Source organism: Chlorocebus sabaeus, chromosome 20 (genome assembly GCF_047675955.1).
Source record: "Chlorocebus sabaeus isolate Y175 chromosome 20, mChlSab1.0.hap1, whole genome shotgun sequence".
Lineage (NCBI taxonomy): Eukaryota > Metazoa > Chordata > Mammalia > Primates > Cercopithecidae > Chlorocebus > Chlorocebus sabaeus.
The window spans coordinates 731,387-755,267 of NC_132923.1; the positions used below are offsets into that span (position 1 = coordinate 731,387).

The 23,881-nt window shown below is 40.7% G+C and overlaps 1 protein-coding gene across 5 annotated transcripts in view; it reads right to left on the bottom strand.

The window, feature by feature from the left end:
- The window catches only part of UAP1 (UDP-N-acetylglucosamine pyrophosphorylase 1), a 38,666-nt gene extending 15,828 nt beyond the window's left edge, over nt 1-22,838 (bottom strand). For 2 of the 5 annotated variants that reach the window (XM_007976354.3, XM_007976353.3), the window contains exons 1-5: nt 22,593-22,701; nt 18,040-18,368; nt 6,727-6,931; nt 4,137-4,312; nt 2,282-2,454 (exon numbers count right to left, since the gene is read on the bottom strand). In XM_007976354.3, coding sequence (XP_007974545.2) covers nt 2,282-2,454; nt 4,137-4,312; nt 6,727-6,931; nt 18,040-18,319 — 834 coding nt within the window. In that variant the 5' untranslated portion in view covers nt 18,320-18,368; nt 22,593-22,701. Of the gene's footprint in view, nt 1-2,281; nt 2,455-4,136; nt 4,313-6,726; nt 6,932-18,039; nt 18,369-22,592 lie in introns of all 5 variants that reach the window. The other 3 variants (XM_007976352.3, XM_073008191.1, XM_007976356.3) reach the window with 3 other exon arrangements.
- Nucleotides 22,839-23,881: the final 1,043 nt, after the last annotated feature.

Genomic DNA, 23,881 nt, shown 5'->3' on the forward strand with positions numbered 1-23,881 from the left:
GTTACCAGCTACTCCAGAGGCTGAGGCAGGAGAATTGCTTGAGCCTGGAGACAGAAGTTGCAGAGAGCCAAGATCACATCACTGCACTCCAGCCTAGGCAACACAGCCAGACCCTATCAAATAAATAAACAAACAAACAAAGTACTAGAACTCAGGATTCTCATTTCTGAGATCAAAGGGGTTGACCAGATGATCTCTGGGGTCCCTTCCAGGTTGAACACTCTCTGACTGCATAAAGTTTAAATTGGTTCTGAAGCTCGTAACAGTAAAATTTTAAGTTTCTATTTTAGAAAAAAAGAGTGATACCAGCCGGGCACAGTGGTTCACGCCTGTAATCCCAGCACTTTGGGAGGCCGAGGCAGGTGGATCATGAGGTCAGGCGTTCGAGATCAGCCTGGCCAACATAGCGAAACCCTGTCTCTACTGAAAATACAAAAAAATTAGCTGGGTCTGGTGGTGAGTGCCTATAATCCCAGCTACTCAGGAGGCTGAGGCAGGAGAATTGCTTGAACCTGGGAGGCGGAGGTTGCAGTGAGCTGAGATCATGCCTCTGCACTCCAGCCCAGGCGACAGTGCAAGACTCCGTCTCAAAAAAAAAAAAAAGAGTGACACCAAGTGGAAGGTGTGTGCCTATAATCCCAGCTACTGGGGAGGGTGAGGCAGGAGAATCACTTGAACCCAGGAGGTAGAGGTTGCAGTGAGCCGAGATGCTGCCACTGCACTCCAGCCTGGATGACACAGTGAGTCTGTGGCTCGAAAAATAAAAATAAAAATACAGTTCAGATACTCACAGGGTATACAGAAGTCTTAAATAAATGAACTAAACCAACTCTTATTTTCAGAGTCCAGAGGAGGCTTATTAGGTCCATCAGCTTAATCTTTCAAAACTTGTATCAGTAAATTTAAGATTTCAGCTTCAGATGTGACTTTGCATAAAATTTCTAGATTAACTTTGAGAGAAATCACTTCTTTGGCAGATCTTCTTTTTAAATACAGATATTTCAAAATAATTTGAAAGCTAATTTGTTTTTGTCAGAAGTCTATATAGTTACTGCTTTTGGTAGAAAGGTCTTCCCTTTGCATCACAATTGTAAAATTATTCTAATTTTCTTCTAATACCTTTATGGCTTCATTTTAAAATACTTAACTGTAATTCACCTAAAATTGATATTTGTATGAACTTTGACAGAGAGATCTTACTTTATTGTTAGCCAGTTATTTCATTAACTTCCTCCACTGATTTGAAATGCCATATTTTATAAAATGTGTTCTTCTTATACATACACAGATGTGTTTCTGACTGACCTACATTATTTTCATTAATCTGTCATTCTATTCTGGTTCTAGTACCACACTCTTTTAATTTACAATTCCTTTTAATGCTTGATAGATTGTCTTTGGCCCCCTTTCCTCGCTTATCTTCATCCTTTTTCAACATTTTCCTGGCCACCTTTACATGTTTATTCTAAACTTTGCAATCATTCTGTCAAGTGTCCCCAAAATAGTCTCACTGTGATTTTGACTGGGATTGTATTATACTGTTTTTGATGAGAATGGATACCTTTACAGACTTCTAGTAATGTTTATATCAATATTTTTAAGTCTTCCAAAGTGTTTTTAAAGGTTTGCATGTTTGCTATCTATTTCTAGCTATAATACATATTTTTTTGCTACCTTAAAGACATATCATCTATACAACTAAAAACATGTTGAAAAGTACAATGCCAAGAACAGAATCATTACATATCATTACAAACCTCCCTCCAACTTAGTATCAGTCTGTGAGTGGTCATTCAAGCAAGTATTCATCTCTTTAATTGTCCTTATGCCCAACTTACCTATTTCCAAATTATTCGAAAGAACATCATCAGATACCTTGTCACCTGACTTAGGAAGTCTAAATCTGTTGTGTCTACTACATTTTCCTTTCCTACTCCAATAACTTTGTCACAGGAAAAAAGTTGGGTTAATCTGATTGAACACAATTTGGTATTAATGAATCCAACCCAGGTCTAGTGATGACTACCTTCCCAAGTACTTACAAATCCTCCTCACATACTTTAAACTCTTACTTGTGATTGATAAGTATACAACATTACTTCTAGAATCAAGTCTTGCCAATTTAAGGAAAAAAGGAGGTGTGGGACCGTTTAGTTACCTTAGAGAGATAAATGGTTCTAAAATATTCAAATCACCCTAATAAACTTGGTTTGAATTCTGGAATGCATATATGACAGAGAAAGACCATCAAAAGCCTCACCATAGTTGAGAAAGGCATTACCTTTGCTCCACAGTCTGCTCCTTTCTGAATGCAAAATCCAATGAACCGTGGGTCTGCCACTTTTACTAATATGTTGTCAACACAATAGACATGAATGCTCCAAATGCCCCTTTGCTCCATATCCTCCACAATATTCTGGGCTGCAAGTGCCCGATAAAGACCACCATTCCCATCTGGAAAACAAAATAGCTCATTAGTAGCACATCAAAATCCATTATAAAGGCAACACAAAGATTGTTTCCAAACTAGGGTCCAGATCCCTAAAAACCAAAATTCGCTTTACAAAGGCAAGAAAAGTAAATATCCATAAGGAAGGAATCAGGTGTCAAAAAAATTAAACTATAGGATTTTGAAGGTTACTTAGCATTAAGTATCCAGAGAATAACACTATCAATGTAAGATCAGGCAACCCCAAAAACCATATCTTTCTTTTTAACTCAGCCCCTTTTAGTAATATATTGTATGATATAAAATCCTTTATCAGGCAATGATTATTTCATATCAAGCTTTATTAACATTTGTATGATATAAGTTAGCTCTGTATTTATAACTCTGACGCTAACAATTTCACCCATGTCAAAAATAAAAATATGTAAGTATTTTATATCAAATCATGTGTTAAAAAAATAGACTGATAAGAAGGCCTAAGGTGATTTAAACTAGATATAAATAAAGCCTCTTCTTTCTCCATCTATTTATAATGCTGCTTTAATGTACTTTGTCCAATAACAACCTTAGCCATAGCTTAAGTGATGAAAAATTAGACAATTTCACAAAATACAGCTAAGAATAGTAACTCTTCCATTAACCAAAAGAATTAAGATGAAATAAAAGCCTACATCTAGAGAGCACCACTGTTAATACTATTAATTTCTTTTCAGCCTTTCCTCCAAGTACAGATTCACATAAATATAAATCTGTCAGTAGGTCTATTTTTATAGATTGACGTTGTACTCAAGGTCACTGAATGTGGCTATACAGGCAATACACTGTCCCATTCTAGTGGGTCCCATTAACAAACCACGATGTGTATGCACTATCTGGAACTGTGCAAAGCAGTGGCCCTAATCATAGACTGTATGCAGTTTTTCATTTTGCATTCTCTTACTTAACCTACTGAAATAATGTGTTTCATTTAATGCCACCAATTATTTTAATGCCATGTAAGAATTAATGCTATTTATAAACTTAATTTAGCCTCTCATTTACTAAATAGCATATGGTTTCAAGTTTTTACTATAATAAATAATGTAGCCATGAACATTGCAGTATATAGAAAATATTTGCTATATGGCTAGGCACGGTGGCTCACACCTGCAATCCCAGCACTTTGGGAGGCCAAGGCAGGTAGATTACTTGAGGTCAGGAGACCAGCCTAGCCAACATGGCGAAACTCCATCTCTACAAAAAAGTACAAAAAATTAGCCGGGCATGGTGGCGCGTGGTGTAATCCCAGCTACTCAGGAGGCTGAGGCAGGAGAATGACTTGAACCCAGTAGGCAGAGATTGCAGTGAGCCGAGATTGTGCCACTGCATGCCAGCCTGGGCAACAGAGTGAGACTCTGTCTCAAAAATTTAAAAAATAAAAAGTAAAATAAAATACTTGTTATAGAGAATGAATACCCTGAATGTTCCTCAAATTGCTCCATTACAGAGCAGACATCAACAACAAGTATAAAAGTGTATCCATTCCACCAACGGGCATTTTCATCTTTTTAAATTATTTCCAAGCTGCAAAAAACACATACATATTAATGTTTAAATACTCAAATCACCATGTTAAAAAGCAAATCAACATTTGATGATTTAGGTTGTTACCTTTTCTAGTCACCATTAAATAAGGATGATTACAAACCTGGAGCCATAGAAACTTTGTTCTTCTCTTCCAAAATAATTTTCCCATCAAAACTCATGGCAGGGAGCATTCCTTGCTGAAAAAAGATTACATTCTCTTTTTTTAAACCAAAGTACTTGTGCTTGGTGAAGAACTCCTTTGTAGATTCCATTGTTCTGCCACTGGTCATTATATACCTTACAAGAGAAAATTAGATCTTCTAAGCAATCGTGCTAGGTGGACTAGGGCAAAATAAAGTTTTGTCTATTTCCTAAGCTAAAGATACCTTTGAAAGTACTTGCTTGGCCGGGCGCGGTGGCTCAAGCCTGTAATCCCAGTACTTTGGGAGGCCGAGACGGACAGATCACGAGGTCAGGAGATCGAGACCAGCCTGGCTAACACGGTGAAACCCCGTCTCTACTAAAAAAATACAAAAAACTAGCCGGGCGAGGTGGCGGGCACCTGTAGTCCCAGCTACTCGTGAGGCTGAGGCAGGAGAATGTCGTAAACCCGGGAGCCGGAGCTTGCAGTGAGTTGAGATCCGGCCACTGCACTCGAGCCTGGGCGACAGAGTGAGACTCTGTCTCAAAAAAAAAAAAAAAAAAAAAAAGTGCTTGCTTATTATTTTGACTTCCTTCATATTTTTCTTGGGTAAGACACATTCATTAGCTGTTTCCCAAGGGAAATTTCTTTCAGTAATTTCATCAACTCTTAGGTATGAAATAAATCTACTTAACAATATTAAACATACTAAACATAACTCCTTCCAGAGAACCTATAAAATGGCTTACGGAAACATTTTGGAACTCTGTGAAAGTGTATTTTAAATTTGAAAAGCCTATTCTGAATAAATAGGAAGAAAAGGGTAACTGTAATACAGTTTAATGATCTCTTGGGGTTCCTTTTATTGAAATTTGAAATGCAATCTGGGCTCTGCTAACCCTCCATTTAAAAATCATAAAAGTATAATTATACTTTCTGTTGTCACAAAAAGTCAACCCATGCTAGTGCGGATAAGAAGAAAATAATATCTAAAACTATAATTAGTGACTGTGGTAGCTTTTGCCCTTACTGGAATGTAAACTACAAATAAGAAGGGATTTTTGCCTATTTTGGTTACTGATTTATCCTCAACACCTAGAAACAGACACTCAAGTAATATTTGTTAAATAAATAAACAAAATAGTATAATTTCATACCACAGGAGGTATCTGTCTGTTTAACAAATTATCCTGGATATTTTGAACTTTAGGTACAAAAGGTTTAGATATATTTAGAAGACGACAAAAGAAGTGGCTAAACTTCTCTGCATAAGAACAGAAATTCTGAGTTGTGAGGAAATGGAAGAAAGAGAAGAAAATTCGACATGATAGTAGGAGGCCAGGGCTGTAAGTAGAATGCTGGCCACTTAGAACACAGATGTTCCTCCAAATTCCCCACAGGAATCAAGATGAACCAAACAGTTCACAGCAGGCCAGTACTTGTGGTAAGAAGAGCTAGAAAAGCTAGGAAAATTACAAAAAGCAGATTTTTAAAGGCATCAGAGAGCTTCAGAGGCAAAATAGATTGGAACTGTAAGTCCAGAGACAGAATCTTTCAAAAGGAACTGAGGCCTTGTCCTGAGGGCATCTGCTGATTTGGGGTACAGGCTAGTGGTGAATATGGCTTGGACCAAAGGCTGCTGGGGGACAGAAACTAGTGGAGCTTTTGTTGATCACATGGGATTGGAATAACAAGATAGGGACTTTGGGGGGCTTCAAACACACAGCTGATTTTCCCCTCAAAACACGGTAACTTCCAAAACTGCTCGGGGAAAGAGATTAAAGAGCTGAACCAAAAACTTGTAAAAAGCAGAGCAGGATCTTCTGTAATCTCTTGGTACTTAGGAAACTAACACTGGCTGGACACAGTGGCTCACACCTGTAATCCCAGCATTTTGGGAGGTCGAAGCAGGCAGATCGCTTGAGCTCAGGAATTTGAGACCAGCCTAAGTAACAAGTGAAACCCTGTCTCTACAAAAAATACAAAAAAAAACCAGCCAGGCACAATGGCTCATGCCTATAATCTCAGCACTTTGGGAGGCTGAGGCGGGCAGATCATGAGGTCAGGAGTTCAAGACCAGCCTGACCAACAAGGTTAAACTCCATCTCTGCTAAAAATACAGAAATTAGCCAGGTGTGGTGGCAGGCACCTGTAATGCCAGCTACTCGGGAGGCTGAGGCAGGAGAACCGCTTGAACCCGGGAGGCAGAGGACGCAGTCAGCCAAACCTGGTGTGTATGTGGAAGAGGCGCGCGTGGATGTGGGAGAGCTAAATAACCTGGTACTTGAAAATAAGAGTTTCTAGATGCAGAGAGCTCACTGAGCACTTTAAGGTACTCAGTTAGGAATGTAAAAGTTGGTCGTGAGTAAGTATTGTTTATTAAGTCAATAGTGGTCATCTACCAAGCAATAATGTATATTACTTTTCACATATATAGTAAATTACACCTCCCAAGAAAATCTTCAGTAACAAGAAATATGTCTGTGAGTGAATAAAGTGTATATATGCATTTTGAATATTATAAAACAGTATATGTTCAGACACACTCCAATAATGAGATGTATCTTACCATGGAATAATGCATTTGTTGCCATAATATTTTTCAGCTACCTGTTGTAGCTTCAGGATACGCTCTGCTTGAATCTGAAAAAGTGTCTTACAGGATGGCAAACCAACATCATACATCCCCTTAGGATATGCAACGCCGAGTCTTGTCCCCTGCCCACCAGCTAGAAGAAGAACTGCTACTTTATTCTGAGAAATCTGGAAAAGTCCTAGAAAAGAAAACACTTGTATCACAAAACCTCTGAAATTCAACACTTTAGTATTAAATATACATAGGTAGCAGCAAAGACTCATCAAAAGGGAAGTAAGGCTATACAGCTGCCTTGTCCTGAGGTCATTTGCTGATTTAGGGTACAGGTGGAGAATCTGGCTTGGACCAAAGACTGCTTGCTGTTTTATTGATCACATGGGACTGAAATAACAAGAGAGGGGCTTATCGACATAAGGCACAGAGAGCACAGAATCTACATAGAATCGTGGATGACTACCTTGCTAATAAAAACTTTTCTATTATTAAAACAATTAAATTTACATAACCCAACAGAACACCAAACGATGAACAATGTATTTTAATGAACTAAATATTTTTACTGATAATGTCAGGAGGTAAGAAGCAAGAGATATTATAAAGGTTTCGCAAAAATTTGATGACTGATTGATGTGGCAAGTCAAGAAAAGATAAAATAAAGAAAATACCAAAGTTTCAGGATGAATGATGACACTATCAAATTACCTCCAGCCTATAATAAATAATCAATGAGCATGCAAATATAGCAGGTAAGCTATATAAAGAAAATAAATCTTCAGTTAGGAAAGCAGTAAAGTATAATGGGTGAGAACTCAGGCTCTGAAGTTAGGATTTCTAGTTTGAAACCCAACTCAACAGAATGAGCCTGGGGTATCACCTGCAATGGGCATCAGAAGTCTTTGTAGGGTGATGGAAATACGCTTATGTTGATTGGGATGGTAGTTACATGGGTATATATTTGTTAAAACATAAAATTGGCTGGGCACAGTGGCTCACCCCAGCACTTTGGGAGGTCGCGGCAGGTGGATCACCTGAGGTCAGGAGTTCGAGAGAAGCCTGGCCAACATGGTGAAACCTGTCTCTAATAAAAATACAAAAATTAGCCGGGCATGGTGGTACACACCTGTAGGCTGAAACAGGAGAACTGCTTGAACCCAGAAGGCGGAGGTTGCACTGAGCCGAGATCACGCCACTCCTCTCCAGCCCGGGTGACAGAGTGAGACTCAAAAAAAAACACAAAAACATAAAACTACGGGACAGGCAGATCACGTGAAGCCAGGAGTTCAAGACCAGACCAGGCTGGCCAACATGGCGAAGCCCCATCTCTACTAAAAATACAAAAATTAGCCAGGCATGGTGGTGCATGCCTGTAATCCCAGCTACTCAGGAGGCTGAGGCATGAGAATTGCTTAAACCTAGGAGACGGAGGTTGCAGTGAACCAAGACTGCATCACTGCACTCCAGCCTGGGTGACAGTAAGACTGTCTCAAAAACAAAACAAAACCAAAAGGTAAAACTAGTGCATTTTATTACATGTAAATATATATTAATTTATTAAAATGCCTTTTGTAGGCTGGGTACAGTGGCTCACGCCTGTAACCCCAGCACTTTGGGAGGCCAAGGCGGGAGGATTACCTGAGGTCAGGAGTTCGAGACCAGTCTAACCAACATGGCGAAACCCCATCTCTACTAAAAATACAAAAATTAGCTAGGCACAGTGGCAGGAACCTGTAATCCCACCTACTCAGGAGGCTGAGGCAGGAAAATCACTTGAATCCGGGAGGCGGAAGTTGCAGTGAGCCGAGATCATGCCACTGCACTCCAGCCTGGGCAACAAAGTGGGACTCTGTCTCAAAAATAAATAAATAAATAAAATGTCTTTTAAAAAAATGGGCCATCTATACCAGCTCAGAAGAATATAAGACTCAGACTATCTTCACTACTGATTTATTTCTTTAGTCTGGAAGCCTGTCAATTTTTGCCAGTAGAATATTCAGCAATAAGTAGTCATCAAGCATAATGTTTGAATAAAAATGTTATTCTTCAAACCAAAATAAATTCAAGATGATTTGAGATCCAAATGCAAATAAATGTAACCATAAAAACTACAAAGGAGCTCTCAGTCTGAATTTAAAAAAAAAAAAAAATCTTGCCATAATCCATTCCTAAGACTGATCTCATCATTCAAAAGTGGACAGTCTCAGTACCACAAGGCACAGTAGTTGGTGAGAAGAGGCTATGTGGAAACTGGGTTTCTGGCAAGATAGAAAAATATAAAATTAAAGCCATGGTAAACAGTTTTGTTCTTGTTTTCTGAGTTTCATACTTTCATTAGAATTCTTAGAAATTTTGTGAACAAACCTGGCCACTGCCCACAATTGTATGCGAAGTCAGAGGACGCAGTCGGTGACGGCAACTATCAATTATTATTTTAAAATCCTTAGGTAATATGGGTTTATTTCATTTACCAACTTTGTGCTTTGTTTTTGACATATTGGGTTTTCTTAAAGCTAATACATTAGTAGGTCAACAACATAAAGAAAACTAAACCCAGCCGGGTGCAGTGGCTCACACCTGTAATCTCAACACTTTGGAAGGCCAAAGTGGGTGAATCAGCTGAGGTCAGGAGCTCAAGACCAACCTGGCCAACATGGTGAAACCCCATCTCTACTAAAAATACAAAAATCAGCTGGGTGTGGTGGTGCATGCCTGTAATCCCAGCTGCTCGGGAGGCTGAGGCAGATGAATTGCTTGAACCCGGGAGGCGGAGGCTGCAGTGAGCCGAGATCGTGCCACTGCACTCCAGCTTGGGCAACACAGTGAGACTCCATCAAAAAAAAAGAAAGAAAAATAAACCCATTATAAATTTAGAGCCAGGTCTGATTCTACTTTTCCTGCATTAGTAAGTATAGTCCAAGAACATTATTCAGCAATCATTCCAGCTATTTTTTCTTCTTTTTTTGGAGACAAAGTTTCACACTGTCACCCAGGCTGGAGTGCAGTGGCACAACCTTGGCTTACTGCAACCTCCGCCTCCTGGGTTCAAGTGATCCACCCACCTCAGCCTCCCATGTAGCTGAGACTACAGGTGCACACCAACACACTTAGCTAATTTTTGTATTTTTAGTAGAGACAGAGGTCTCACCATGTTGCCCACACTGGTCTCGAACTCCTGGGCTCAAGCGATCTGCCCACCTCAGCGTCCCAAAGTGCTGGGACTATAGGCATGAGCCACCCTGCCCAGCCTATTCCAGCTATTTTTTCAATTTAAAAACCCAAAAGCACATTATATATTTTCATAAATTTCACCTTCGATATGAAGCTGACCTAAGCTACCTGAGAGTTAAATCTTCTTTCTTCCTTCCCTAAAACCAGAATTGTCCTCGTTAACTCCATAGTATTTAATTGTACCTCATCAGAGTTTGAAAACAAGAACATAAGGGGATCAGGTATACCAAAATAGAACCCAAAATAGTAACTATAATCTAAGAGGCAGGTTCTGTGTAATTTTCACCACTTTAGAGATAATAAACTCAGAAAAGTTAAGAGTCTCGCCCAGGGTCACATAGCTAGTAATTGTGAATCAGGATTAGGACCTGACTCCAGGGCCTCTTCAGCACCATACCACCCTGCCACCAGAGGTTATGCTGCCTTTTTTCTTAGCCTGTCTTACCCACCATCCTAAATGAAAAAACTGGCCGGGCACGGTGGCTCACGCTTGTAATCCCAGCACTTTGGGAGGCTGAGGCAGGTGGATCACCTGAGGTCGGGAGTTCAAGACCAGCCTGACCAACATGGAGAAACCCCGTCTCTACTAAAAATACAAAATTAGCCGGGGTGGTGGCACATGCCTGTAATCCCAGCTACGCAGGAGGCTGAGGCAGGAGAATCACTTGAACCCGGGAGGCGGAGGCTGCGGTGAGCCAAGATCGCGCCATTGCACTCCAGCCTGGGTAAAAAGAGCGAAACTCTGTCTCAAAAAAAAAAAAAGAAAAAACTGTTGAGCAAGGAGAGTCAACATTCTCCAAAACTTCCCAAACACTGAAATTCTTAACAGTCATTCTGAGTTTGTATTTGTCTTAAGCAAGACCCATAACCATTATATAACAAAAACTGAGATGAAGAAATGTAAAGGGAACGGGGAACATTTTAAGACATTTGAAAACTGTTTTGTATTTGGTTATTCCCTGAATTATATCAAATAAACTATGGTTTCTAGAAAATAAATTTAATTCTGCTGTCACCTACAAAACATTGTTTTAAAGGACAAGTCCACAATCTCTTACGTAACCCATGGGTCAGATTTGTTTCAGAACACAGAACTCTTCAAAATGCATAAAAAGACCATAGTACATGTATAATATGCTATAATTATATATGTCCCCAGCAGATCTGAAACAGCACCCTATAATCACATTAAGTGGGATAAATAAAGTTGACAAACAGCCTCATGATCTGCTGTCTGGACACTTGCATATAATCAAAGGTGTTAGAATAAAAAATATTTCTGAATGTCTTCAAAAGAAGTGCCTGATACCTATATTCTGGACACAGACATCTTTGTTCTTTTTATACAGTACATTTCCTTCATATGGCACATGTGTTTCAAGTTGTTTTACTTTTAACATGGTGCTAGCCTTCTTCCTGACTTCTTACTTTCACTCTCAGTCCTAGGTAAGTTATTTCCCTTAGCTAACTGATCTGAAAAAGGTAAAAGCTACACTCCCAGAGCCAGTTCCAGGTCTCAGCTCCTGCTGACCTAATGGCATTCAACATCAATTCTGTGCTTTCTACAGGTCTAACCAGGTTCAAAATAGCCCTGTATAAATTTTCTCTTCCTCAGATGGGTTCCCTAAATTACTGCTTCATTCCTACTCTCCAATTGTTTCACGTTTAAAATTTTGCTAACCGGCAGCTCACAGTGGCTTCATTCTTTATTCAGATAAATGGCATGTGTTTGTTTCCTAAACTCCTGTTCACTCTTCAGTGCTTCTTTCCATCTCTGAACCTGATAACCAGTCCGGTCACCAATTAACAGTGGCACTGAGATGATGCCAACCAGACGTATATTACCAGGTAGATATACATTTACATCTCATCTCTATTTAACCACAACTATTACAATGAATTATAACACAATCCACACATATTTGCAATAAAAAGGTTTTTCATTAACTTCTTCCTGTTTACACACCTCACTTACAAGCAAACAGCGGAAAACAAGAGAAAAGGCAGCAGTCCCTGGAGAACCAAGGCCAGCTATAATTCACAAATGAAATGCAGCTACAGCTATTGTTCACAGTATCAAATTGGTGTACACTGGCTGAAGTACTCAGTACTCATCTACTTCACCTCTGTTACTACAATAAAGTTGCAATGTTTATCAAAAGTATGCAACACATAGATTAGTATCTGTCTTCTGATGACAGATAAAATGCTGTTTTGAATTAAGTGGGCCAATAAAATTCAGTAAGTTTTTTTATACATTATTTCAAACTGCATTTATCATAACATAAATTTCATATAGGCAGCACAGCACCTACCTGAAAAATAACTAATTATAAATGTATTTAAACCCAAGTGACAATTAGGAAATTATAAATTTCTATCCTAAAGCTACCTCTGCAGAAATACTGAAAAACACTGAAAAGTTCAACACTGTATCATCCTTTCTAGCTCTCCATGATAAGACATAAGGGTTAATAATTTTTCCTACACAAGGGAACTCAACACAGGCAAAACTGAAATTGAAATTGAAGAAAGTGGCCAGGTGCAGTGGCTCACGCCTGTAATCCCAGCACTTGGGAGATAGCTCACACCTGTAATCCTAGCACTTGGGAGGCCAAGGCAGGCAGATCACTTGAGGTCAGGAGTTCAAGACCAGTCTGGCCAACATGGTGAAACCCCATCTCTACTAAAAATACAAAAATTGGCTGGGTGTGGTGGCAGGCGCCTATAATTCCAGCTACTGGGGAGGCTGAGACAGGAGAATTGCTTGAACCCAGGAGGCAGAGGTTGCAGTGAGCCAAGATCGTGCCACTGCACTCCAGCCTGGGCAACAGAGTAAGACTCTGTCTCAAAAAAAAGAAAAAGAAAGGAAGAAAGGAAGAAAGAGAGAGAGAGAGAGAGAGAGAGAGAGAGAGAGAAAGGAAGGAAGGAAGGAAGGAAGGAAGGAAGGAAGGAAGGAAGGAAGGAAGGAAAAGAAAGAAAGAAAGAAAGAAAGAAAGAAAGAAAGAAAGAAAGAAAGAAAGAAAGAAAGAAAGAAAGAAAGAAAGAAAGGAAGGAAGGAAGGAAGGAAGGAAGGAAGGAAGGAAGGAAGGAAGGAAGGAAGGAAGGAAGGAAGGAAGGAAGAAAGAGAAGAAAGAGAAGAAAGAGAAGAAAGAGAAGAAAGAGAAGAAAGAGAAGAAAGAGAAGAAAGAGAAGAAAGAGAAGAAAGAGAAGAAAGGGAAGAAAGGGAAGAAAGGGAAGAAAGGGAAGAAAGGGAAGAAGGGAAGAAAAGAAGAAATGAAGAAAGGAAGAAAGAAAGAAAGAAAGTCAGCCAGCCAGCCTGACACATGTCCAGGGCTGGAGCATATCTCTCTCCTTGGAGAGTCATGCATTGTGGGCCCAAGAGAATCTAAGCACTTTTTCTGATAACATTCACAAGAAACAGAAAAGTTTACAGTGGCCTGTCAGAGGTCAAATGCTTCCTGGATAACTTCCTACTTAGACTAGTTCCTTCTGTAGACTTTAACAAAGAAGATAGCACAGGTCCTTTTGGAGTAAAGCACTGTCAGAACTTTCATTTAAATTATTAGAACACCAGGACAAGTAGAGTTGGGTAAACAGGCTATTCAACTGCTAGAAATAAAGGAAAGCTATCCAAGAAAGTTAGAGAGAATAATTTAAGTCTTTAATTTTTAATCACGTTATAGCTGAAACTACAATATTTCCCCAAAATAGTAAGCACAAAAAGCAAAACAATCAGGAAAATCTCTATCTGAACCAGTTTTAGGTAGCAGAGATTACATTAGATGAATTTCGTTAGGTATAATAATGGCATGTGATCAGTAAGATAAGGCCCATATATTTAGACACGGATATCGAACTATATGAGGATAAAAATAACATGATGTTTGGGATTTGCCTTAAAATACTGCAGCAAAGGAAAAAAAAAAAAAAAAGAGGCAGAGAGAAAGCAAAAGGAGCAAAACTTTCATAATTTTTAATTAAGGTGGCTTATGTGGGGGTTCACTGTACTGAATTTGCTGCTAAATATTTATTTCAAAATATCCTTGACATTTTTCATGATAAATTCTTGTGCAGGCTACAAAACTATACACGCACCACAATCCCAATATATGCATGTGTGTGTGTGTGAAAGAAAATACTGTAAAATATTACTAGTGAGTATCTCTGGATGGTGGAATCACAGAGATTTGTATTTTTTCCTTTGTAATTTTTAGTATTTACCCATTTCTCTAAAATAAATTTTTTTTTTTTTTTTTTTTTTTTTTGAGATGGAGTCTCGCTCTGTCGCCCAGGCTGGAGTGCAGTGGCGCAATCTCAGCTCACTGCAAGCTCCGCCTCCTGGGTTCACACCATTCTCCTGCCTCACAAGCACCTACTACCACACCCAGTTAATTTTTTGTATTTTTAGTAGAGATGGGGTTTCACCATGCTAGCCAGGATGGTCTCGGTCTCCTGACCTCATGATCCTCCTGCCTCGGCCTCCCAAAGTGCTGGGATTTTACAGGCGTCAGCCACAGTGCCCAGCCGTATTACTTTTAAAATAAAACAAATCTATTAAAAACATCAGTATCCTAGATTTCAGAAAATGTAGAGGGAGATAATGCTAAGAATGCATTTCTTCTAAACAATCCACTTACTTTTCTATCATAGTGCTATATAGTAGAGAAGCACCATTATGATTAACAGGAAAACGTCTTATAGGCAAAAAAGGCTAAGACTGAATACTAATTAGATATTATAATATAAAATTGGTAGATTTGTGTTCAAATAAGCATGCATTTGTTTTAATAAATGGGTATTTTTATCAAGCAAACAGGTTTTCCCAGTGTATCTTTACTAAAATAACATTCTCAAAGCTGGTAATTACTTCTCTTTCAAGATCTCAGCTTTGTAAAATAAAGATTTTCTAGTTGCTCCTCTACATTCCTTTTTCTACAAATGGCCAGAAAACTTCAAGAAATAAAGCAAGATCTCTCTTTAACAAGGAATACAGTGGTCACTTATATTCATCCTTCAGAAATAAATAATTTTCCGCTCTAGTTGTAAAAATGTCCATTATCATCTGAATAACCACCAGATACTTTGCAACTACTGGACAATGCTTTCATTCCCCCAATCTGAGGAGGTGGAGGTGTGGGGAAGTAAAAACTGTCCCTGATACAATTGGCAGGATCTTTCTACTATCTGAAATACAATGCCATGATCTTCGCAATGGCTTCTCTTCCCTTTGAAAACTTACTGCAGAAACTTCATTTTGTTATGAATTTGCAGACACATGGTAGTTTCTGGCTAAGTGAAAAGGATAATAATGTCAACATAAAGTCTCCTTCTCCACCCTTACTGTTTAAGCTACAGATAAATACCTTTCCCTTGACACTAAGCCAAAAGGAAGTTTACACCGTGTTATGCTATACTTGATTCTAATAGTTCCGGATTTTAGTTTACATGAAAAGTCATAAAAGTAGATTGGCTCCACATAGTCCAACAAAAAGGCTATAAAGAAGACTCAAATTATAGGATATCTTAATTGTGGCTTATGTTCCCCATTACACAAGGTCAAAGCTTTGACTTTCCGTAAGAGTTACTACTAATACTTCATCCCCTTAAAATCCCAAGGAAAAATATAGGCAACTGGGATACTAGAGGGTAAAGAAAGGCCTGTGTGGTTTTTGGTTGGGAATAGCAGCCTTTTTGAAACCCAGGGAAGAAGGGAAGGATTAGTGAATCCAAAGTAACAGGAGTCATGGTATCACTGAAACTCTTCATTCACAAGGACATATCTAGGCATCATTCTCTCACATCTTAGTGGCAGAGCCCTATCCTAGGTAAAAAGCTAGGTTAGCTACCAACAAGCATTTTACATCTGAAAAGCACCTCCTTGAAGAAGATTCAATTATTTTCAAACTGTTTTTAAACCTCTAAACTCTTTTAAATAAAATCTCATGTAAAGATCAAATACACAGAACAGAAAAAAGTAGAACTACTCATAGTGGAGAATAAAGGGGTTGGAGACCTACCAGTTTAGTATCTGCTCCCTCCCTCCCTCCCTATAAGAGGCAGTTTCTCCAACAGTGAAAACCCTTGGGTTCTTTGGAACACCCTTTGAAAATCAGTAAATTTGTGAGCCTGGAGAAAGACAGAGAGAGGTATACAGCAGGTTGATGATGCCAGTAATCTTTCTTTTACAGGGGGTGAGGGGATGCCAAAGAGTGGAAAACAAAATAAAAATAGCCATGTTATAAATACAGACTATAAGATTGTATGTATAGCATTACTACACATGTATGAAATCCAATATATATACAATCTGCCCCGGCACACTGGCTCATAGGTGTAACCCCAGTACTTGGAGAAGCTAAGGTGGGCGGATCACTTGAGGTCAGAAGTTGGAGACCAGTCTGGCCAACATGGTGAAACCCCCTCTCTACTAAAAATACCAAAAACTTAGCCAGGCATGGTGGTTCACACCTATAATCCCAGCTACTCAGGAAGCTGAGGCAGGAGTATTGCTTAAGCCTAAGAGGCAGAGGTTGCAGTGAGTGAGGAACACACCACTGCACTCCAGCCTGGGCAACAAAGTGAGGCTGTCTCAAAAAAAAAAGCACAAAGAAACAAAAAAATAAGTATACAATCAAGTACTGGGTGGTAATGTGAGCAAATAAAAATATAGCTTTGATGAGATTATGGGCAATCTGTTATTTCAACAATATTTTTGCAATAAAATAATGTATTTTAAAAAGTTAAGGAAAGTATTCGCCCAAGCTCTCATTCACAGTTGAGAAAATGAGGCCCAGATGTGACAAGGATCATGTACAAACACTCAGGGAATCACCTACAATATTTAGTCAACATTTTACTTACGAAGGAGTAATAGATTATAAAAAGCACAGCTTCAACTCCACCAAAAGCTACAGTTGATCTATTTTGTCATTCTCAAAAGCACAAATTAGTATTAGGTTAAGGGGACAGATATTTTTACATGCTTTAGAATGAAAAGCATTGGGGCAATTCAACAAACACTTATTGATCAACTTATAACTATAAAACTCTTGTTCTAAATGCTACGTAACATGCAGAGACAACTAGTACACGGGCTGCTCTTCAAGAATTTACAATGTACTAAGGAAGACAAACACCTCTTATGATAAGCTAGAATGAAATAAAAGCATGAACAACTAATTGTAACTTGGGACACAGAAGAAAAGGTCATAGATCAAATATTATGTGTGGTGAACCTTAATGAATGAGTGTAAGTTCCCCAAGTGGCAGAACTACTGCACTGTACAACTCCAAGAAATGACCTTACAAGGTGACCTAGCTAGGTAGAGAAAGGGCAAAGGGCACATCAAGCTAAGGATAAACATGAGCAAAGGCAGGGAAAGGTGAATTATTTCAGGGAAAGGCGAATTATTTGGTTCAGCTAAAATGTTGATTGGAAATATGGGTTAGGGTCAGGTTAAGGCATTAAAGATTAAGCCAGCTGGGCTAGGCGCAGTGGCTCACACCTGTAACCCCAACACTTTGGGAGGCCGAGGTGGGCGAATCACTTGAGGTCAGGAGTTCAAGACCAGCCTGGCCAACATGGTGAAACCCTGTCTATACTAAAAATACAAAAATTAGCCAGGCATGGTAGTGCATGCCTATAATTCCAGCTACTCTGGAGGCTGAGGCAGGAGAATCACTTGAAGCCAGGAGGTAGAGGTTGCAGTAAGCTGAGATTGCCCCACTACGCTCCAGCCTGGGCAGCAGAGTGAGACTCTGTCTTAAAAAAAAATAATTAAGCCAGCTTAAACTTAAGTATTTAACTTGTGCTTCGGGAAAAGAAATCTAGCAGAAGTATGGAAACTAAGGAGGGAAAGAGACTGAAGGCAAATTAAGACTTGAATGAGAGAAGCCTTGAATGGAGCATCAAAAACAAAAAGACAATTTTTGTCACTTTCTGCTAGATCACCTGGTTTAATGTAGTATGAATCAAAATATTAGTGACATGATCCAGCTACCTGAACAATTTTAGTTATCTCAAATAAACTTCAGAAGAAATATGTACATGCCCAGTACCTTCACTTTCCCAGGCCTGGAGCTGATCTTGATCCCTTGTAGCACTGCCCAATACCTCTCGAGGCACAGGCTCCATTCGTGCATCCACATTCTTTTGGTGAGAAGACTGGTTAAATCCTTCAATGGCCTTTTGGAAAAATAAGTTCAGCTCCTCAAAATTCATGGCCTGGAGCTCTGCGTAAAGTTCTACCTGTTGGGCTTCTTCAAGCTCATTCCAGAAATGTAGTAGGTGCTCTTGCCCAGCTTTGGACAACGTGAGTTTGAGGTCATTAATGTTCATAATGGTCTAATAGCCAAGCTTTGTAGAAATAGGGGTGTAATGTACGTACCTATAAACCGAAAAGAGAAAAATAACTAATGGCACGTCAAAATTCAACCTCCAAAATTGAGGGGGTTTTTCCCCTCTAAAATAAGAATATTTTTAAAACTTGATGTTAAAAAAATTAACTTCTGCTTTTCCATCACTCAATATTTGTAAGAAATCAAACCTGTAAGACAAAAATATGCACCAGGCACTTCTAAGTACTTTACCTTCATGGTCTTGTTTAATTTTCAACAACTCTATGGCATAGGCACTATTATTACCACTCTTTTACAGTTGAGAAGACAGGCAGAGAGGCTAAGTAACCTAACTAATGAGTGGAGCTGGGATAGGAACCCAGGCAGCCTGATGACATGGCTCACACTCTTTACCACATTTAGTTGTCTCTGTATTAGTCCTCCGACTACTAAGCTACCACTGAAAGAACACTTGACTGTTTAATATTTAAATGTTTTCCTTGTATCTCTAATGATAGAAATACTATTAAGTGTTGTTGTAGTCAGTATACCGAAATATTCAGGAAGGCAGAACTACCTATAATAAGGAAAAATACATTTCATTTCATTAGCAACTTCTGCAAAGAAGCAGTAACACATCTATTGTCTCTACTCACTAAAAACTTGGGTCCTCCTTAAAGAGACAAGCAATATACATATAACAATCAGTGAATAAGACAAATGGTTTCTAAAGAGCTATATTCTGTGATAATATAGTAAAATGTTAAACTTCATAGTGCTAGAAAATAAGAAAATGAGGAAATATTTAATCTACTTGCCCAATATAGACAAATGCAACAGGAGATAGGTGTTTTCTAGAAAGTTCACAAACAGGCATGATCTAGCCATATGTTAAAGGTTGGGCAGACTACATAGATAAGATTAGAGGCCAGGCATGGTAGTTCATACTTGTAATCCCAGCACAGGCCTCTGCTCAGGAGTTTAAGACCTGCCTGGGCAACATGGCAAAACCCCACCTCCACAAAAAACACAAAAAGCAGCCAGCTGTGGTGACATATGCCTGTAGTCCCAGCTACTCTACTGAGGAGACTGAGGTGGGAGGAACACCTGAATTCGGAAGGTCGAGGCTGTAATGAAGCGTAATCACATCACTGCACTCCAGCCTCAGCAACAGGAAATTCTATCTCAAAAAAATAAAAGATTAGGAAACAAGCAGAGCCTGGTGGCCATAAGGAGCAAGCATGTGTGGGATGGAAAGCAGTAAGAAGGTTAACGTATGACAAATGACATAAAATGGCCTAGGGTAGGGCTAGATCATGAAGAGTCTGAAAACTAACCAAAAGAATTTAGACTTTAGAGAAGAAGTAATAGAAAGTGAACAGCAGATTCTCAAACAGGGCAGCGTTACCATGCTTTAAAGAGATGAGAGAAAGGAGCAATGGCATACAATAGATTGTAAGGAGGGACAACTAGAAGCAGGAAAAGAAGTTAAAAGACAATTGCAGGTATGAAATACCAAAGGTCTGAACCAGATTAGTGGCAGAGAAAATAAGAGTGAAAGGAATAAATCTGAGGGTCACTGTAAAGAATCATCACTGCATTATAATTGCTTCGATGTGAGGGACAGAGGGAAAAAGTAGGTACTAAAGACACTTATCTTCTATGAGAACAGTGAAAAGTAATACACATGGTAGTTCAGAGCACAATTCTAGGCTCAGCTGAGCCACTTAATTTTCCCATGCCTCGGTTACCTCGTCTGTAAAATGAGATTAATAATAGTATCTACCTCACCAGGATCATTAAAGACCAAACACCATTTACAAGCTCAGGTCTAGAGAACCTACATCTGTGTGTTCCCTGAGGTGGTAATAACAACACTTAGCTTTCACTGTTCGTTATGGTATTAAAAGGCATTCCTATTGATTTATATAGGTTTCAAGAGTCATGATGCTATTATTTTGTAATTTTTAAAAATCACATTAAGAAAGACACTTGAGAGGAACAGATTTATATTAAATTATTTTCCAAGGAATGTAGTTTTTCCCAAGACCTCATTTATGCTACTGCTTTGCCTCTGATTTAAGAGAGAACATTGTAATAGGAAGATCAGCAAGGAACCAGATAACCAAAGAATAGGAAGTCCCTGTCCTTGGTCCTTCTCCATCATTTGATTCTATGCAATCATTTTACCTCCCTGTGCATATACTTCCTCATGAATATAAGACAACCAACCTTTCTCTCATGCCTTCAAGAGAGTCAAGAGTAAAGAGTGCTCTGTCTGCTAAAAGGCATACACAAACATATTATTATAACATTTTAAGATATAAACCAAACTTTTCTAAAAGGTCATTAGATACTCCTCCACCTTCAGACACTTGGAAAAATGAATCCATGCAAATAAGATACCTCATAGGGCCGGGCACGATGGCTCATGCCTGTAATCCCAGCACTCTGGGAGGCTGAGGCGGGCAGATTACGAGGTCAAGAGATGGAGACCATCTGGCCAACATGGTGAAACCCCATCTCTACTAAAAATACAAAAATTAGCTGGGCATGGTGGTGCGTGCCTGTAGTCCCAGCTACTCAGGAGGCTGAGGCAGGAGAATCGCTTGGACGGGGGAGGTGGAGGTTGCAGTAAGCACACATCACGCCACTGCACTCCAGCCTGGCGACATAGTGAGACTCTCCATCTCAAAAAAAGAAAAAAAAAAAAAAAAAAAGGTACCTCATAGGTTAAACTTTGATATCTGGACCTAAACCACTGGTCACATGTACTCATTTACATGTTGTATAATGTTTATAATGTAACAACCATACTTGAGTTTTGGACAAACACAATTCACCTATTATATTTATCTGAGGCAGATATAAGCATCTTCATGCCACAAAAATAGTACCATATTTCCCATTAACGATGTTTAGAGGCATGTGTGTGTAATGGTAAGCAGCAATGAACAGAAGAGTTAAAAGACAAGAATTTTTATTTTGACAACCGAAAACTGAAAAAGTTGAAAATCTGCTCTAGAAATTATAACAAAACTTGGTACATGCCCACAGCCTAATCCATCTGCAACAAAATATATGACAAATTTGGTAATAATCTACCATTATCAAATATATTTTTATTAGAATTTAAATACCAGTATTAAAGAAATCCAGTATTTTTCCCTCCTTTTCTGGCCTCCCCCACCCGGCCCCTATCTCTGCTGGTATATGTATGCCCTCGAAATGATTAAGTAAACCTTTTACAGCTTTTAAAACACAGTATCAGCGTTGAGACATAACCACCAACTGAATCCTATAAATGCTTGGCAGCACAGCCTAAGAAGTCTTTCTTAGCTCCAGCTAAGCGAGCCAACTGACTAACAGTGAAGGAACAGACAACTGCCTTGAGTTTCCAGCGAACTCTTGGGTCCACACCCAGTGAATTTCACCTAAAAGTCCTTAAACTTTCGCAATACCAAATGACACACACATATGATCATAATCCTATTACCTGATTCCAGATTTCATAAACCATGTAGAAGTAAGTGTAGCACAGCGTCAGGCCAAAGTTCAAGCAGCCATATGTTCAGCATATGTGTACTTAGCCCTCCAATACCATCCTTCTGCTTGGCCAAGCAAAGGGAAACCCAGAAATTTCAATTCTCTCTCACTACCAGTATCATGGCAAACCAAACCAAAAAAAAAGAAAGAAAAAAGTGGCAAGCAAACAGGTTTTGTCCCACTGTCCTGTCCTCCAAATGTATCCCGTCCTTGTCAGAGCTCTCAATTCTTTTCCTCATATATTCAAGATACACGAACTCGCTTCCACCTGACAGTTCCAACGATCTCCTGTCCCACTGGAGGCCCCCACACTTGGTATAACTGTCCACAAGGCCCTAGCCTGAGAGCCTCGAGGTCTCTAGTGCCCACCTGGGAAAGGCCCCACTCCCAACCCCACACGCCTACACAACCCCCTCGGACTCCAGACACTGGCCCAGACCTCCTCCCACAACGCCCCCAGTCCATCTGGGGCAAGATCATTCCATCCCTGGCCCCGCCATCCACCCGGCTGCCCAGCCCACACACCCTCTCGCCGGGTGGCGGACGACCGGGTGCGACGGAGGGGCGCACGGGCTGGGGTGTGTGTGTGCTCGGTTGCCCGCGCTGTGCACGTTCGTGCGACGCGTGTCCACGTCTGAGCGCATGGCCGTGTGTGCGGCGGGGCCAGGTCCTCCGCCCGCCCGGGTCCAGGGCCCCGCCGTCCCCTCGCTGGGCTGGGAGCTCCTCACCTTCCTCGGCGCGACCACAGCTACGCCTGTCTCCAGCTCCTTCCGCGCGGCCACTCATCTGCGTCCCGCGCCCGCTCCGAATATATACCCTCATCCGGGGGGCAGCGGCGGCGGGGCGGGCCGGGAGCGGGGGCCAAGGGGAACGCCAGCCCCGGCCACCCCGCCCCTCTCGCCACGACTAGTGGCTGCCGGCGCCCGGAGGAGTGGAAGCCGACCGCCCAGACACGTCAGCGTCCGGAGCGCAGATGACGACGCGGACGCAGCCGGGGGCGCCGGGGCGGGGCTAGGGACGGGGGCCGGGCGTGAAAGGAGTAACCCGCCAGGGCGGGGCGGGGCCTAGTGCGTCACTCATTCTCTGGCCCAATGGGGATAGTCCTGGAGCGCAGTCGGCTGGCGGCCGCGTCTCTCCAGCGCACTGGCTGAGGCTGGAGGAGATCATTTGGGTCCGCTAGGAGGGGCCACGCCCGGGCCGGCAGAGAGCGCCTACTGGGTCCCAGGACGCCTGACGTCCCTAGGCTGTACTGAGAGGTGCGAGCCCGAGGCTCTTGGCCCAGCGGCACGAGGCACAAGCGGGCCACAGAGATGGGCAGGGAGCTGTGTCCCCAGGGTGACGGATTTCCGAGCCACCCACGCGGAGGGTTGGGAAAGAGCGGCGGATTTTCCTGCGGAGAAACTTTCAGGGCGGGCCTGGCGCGCTCTCTGACCTTGGGCTATTTTGTGTGCAGTTTGCAAGATGCCTGACCGGGCTCCAAACTCGCTCTCTGGTTGTGTTTTGGCTCCCAAGAAGGTGAAGCCAGGCCTTTTTTCTTTTGCACAAGCAGACAGGAAAGGAGAGAGGAAATGCAAACAAAGGTATTAGGTAACCTAAGGCAGTATAAGCCGGGGGTCATCTTTGTGAGTCTGCAGACAACGTAGCTAGGCTTCAGTACTCTGCAGAAAGATGGCAGAGGGCCTAGATGACCTCCCAGGCCATTCCAGGACCAGTGTTTACAGTCCTGTTACATAACCTAGTGTGGGTGTGCACACACAGGTTATTATATGTTCAGCACTGTGCCCTTGGAAGCTATGTTTACATTTAAAGTTGTGTTGCATTTTGCAGTTTTTGCAAGAAGTGGGATATGTTGAAATACGAAAACACCTAGATTTAACATACCACCTATCATAAAGAGATTCAGGCACCTTTCTTCTACTTTCTTGAGTGCAAAGGCCTTTTCGTTCCCTTTACCAGTTGCATAATCACCCACTGCCTCAAGTAACAACAGAAAAACTTAAACTTGGTAAGTAATGGT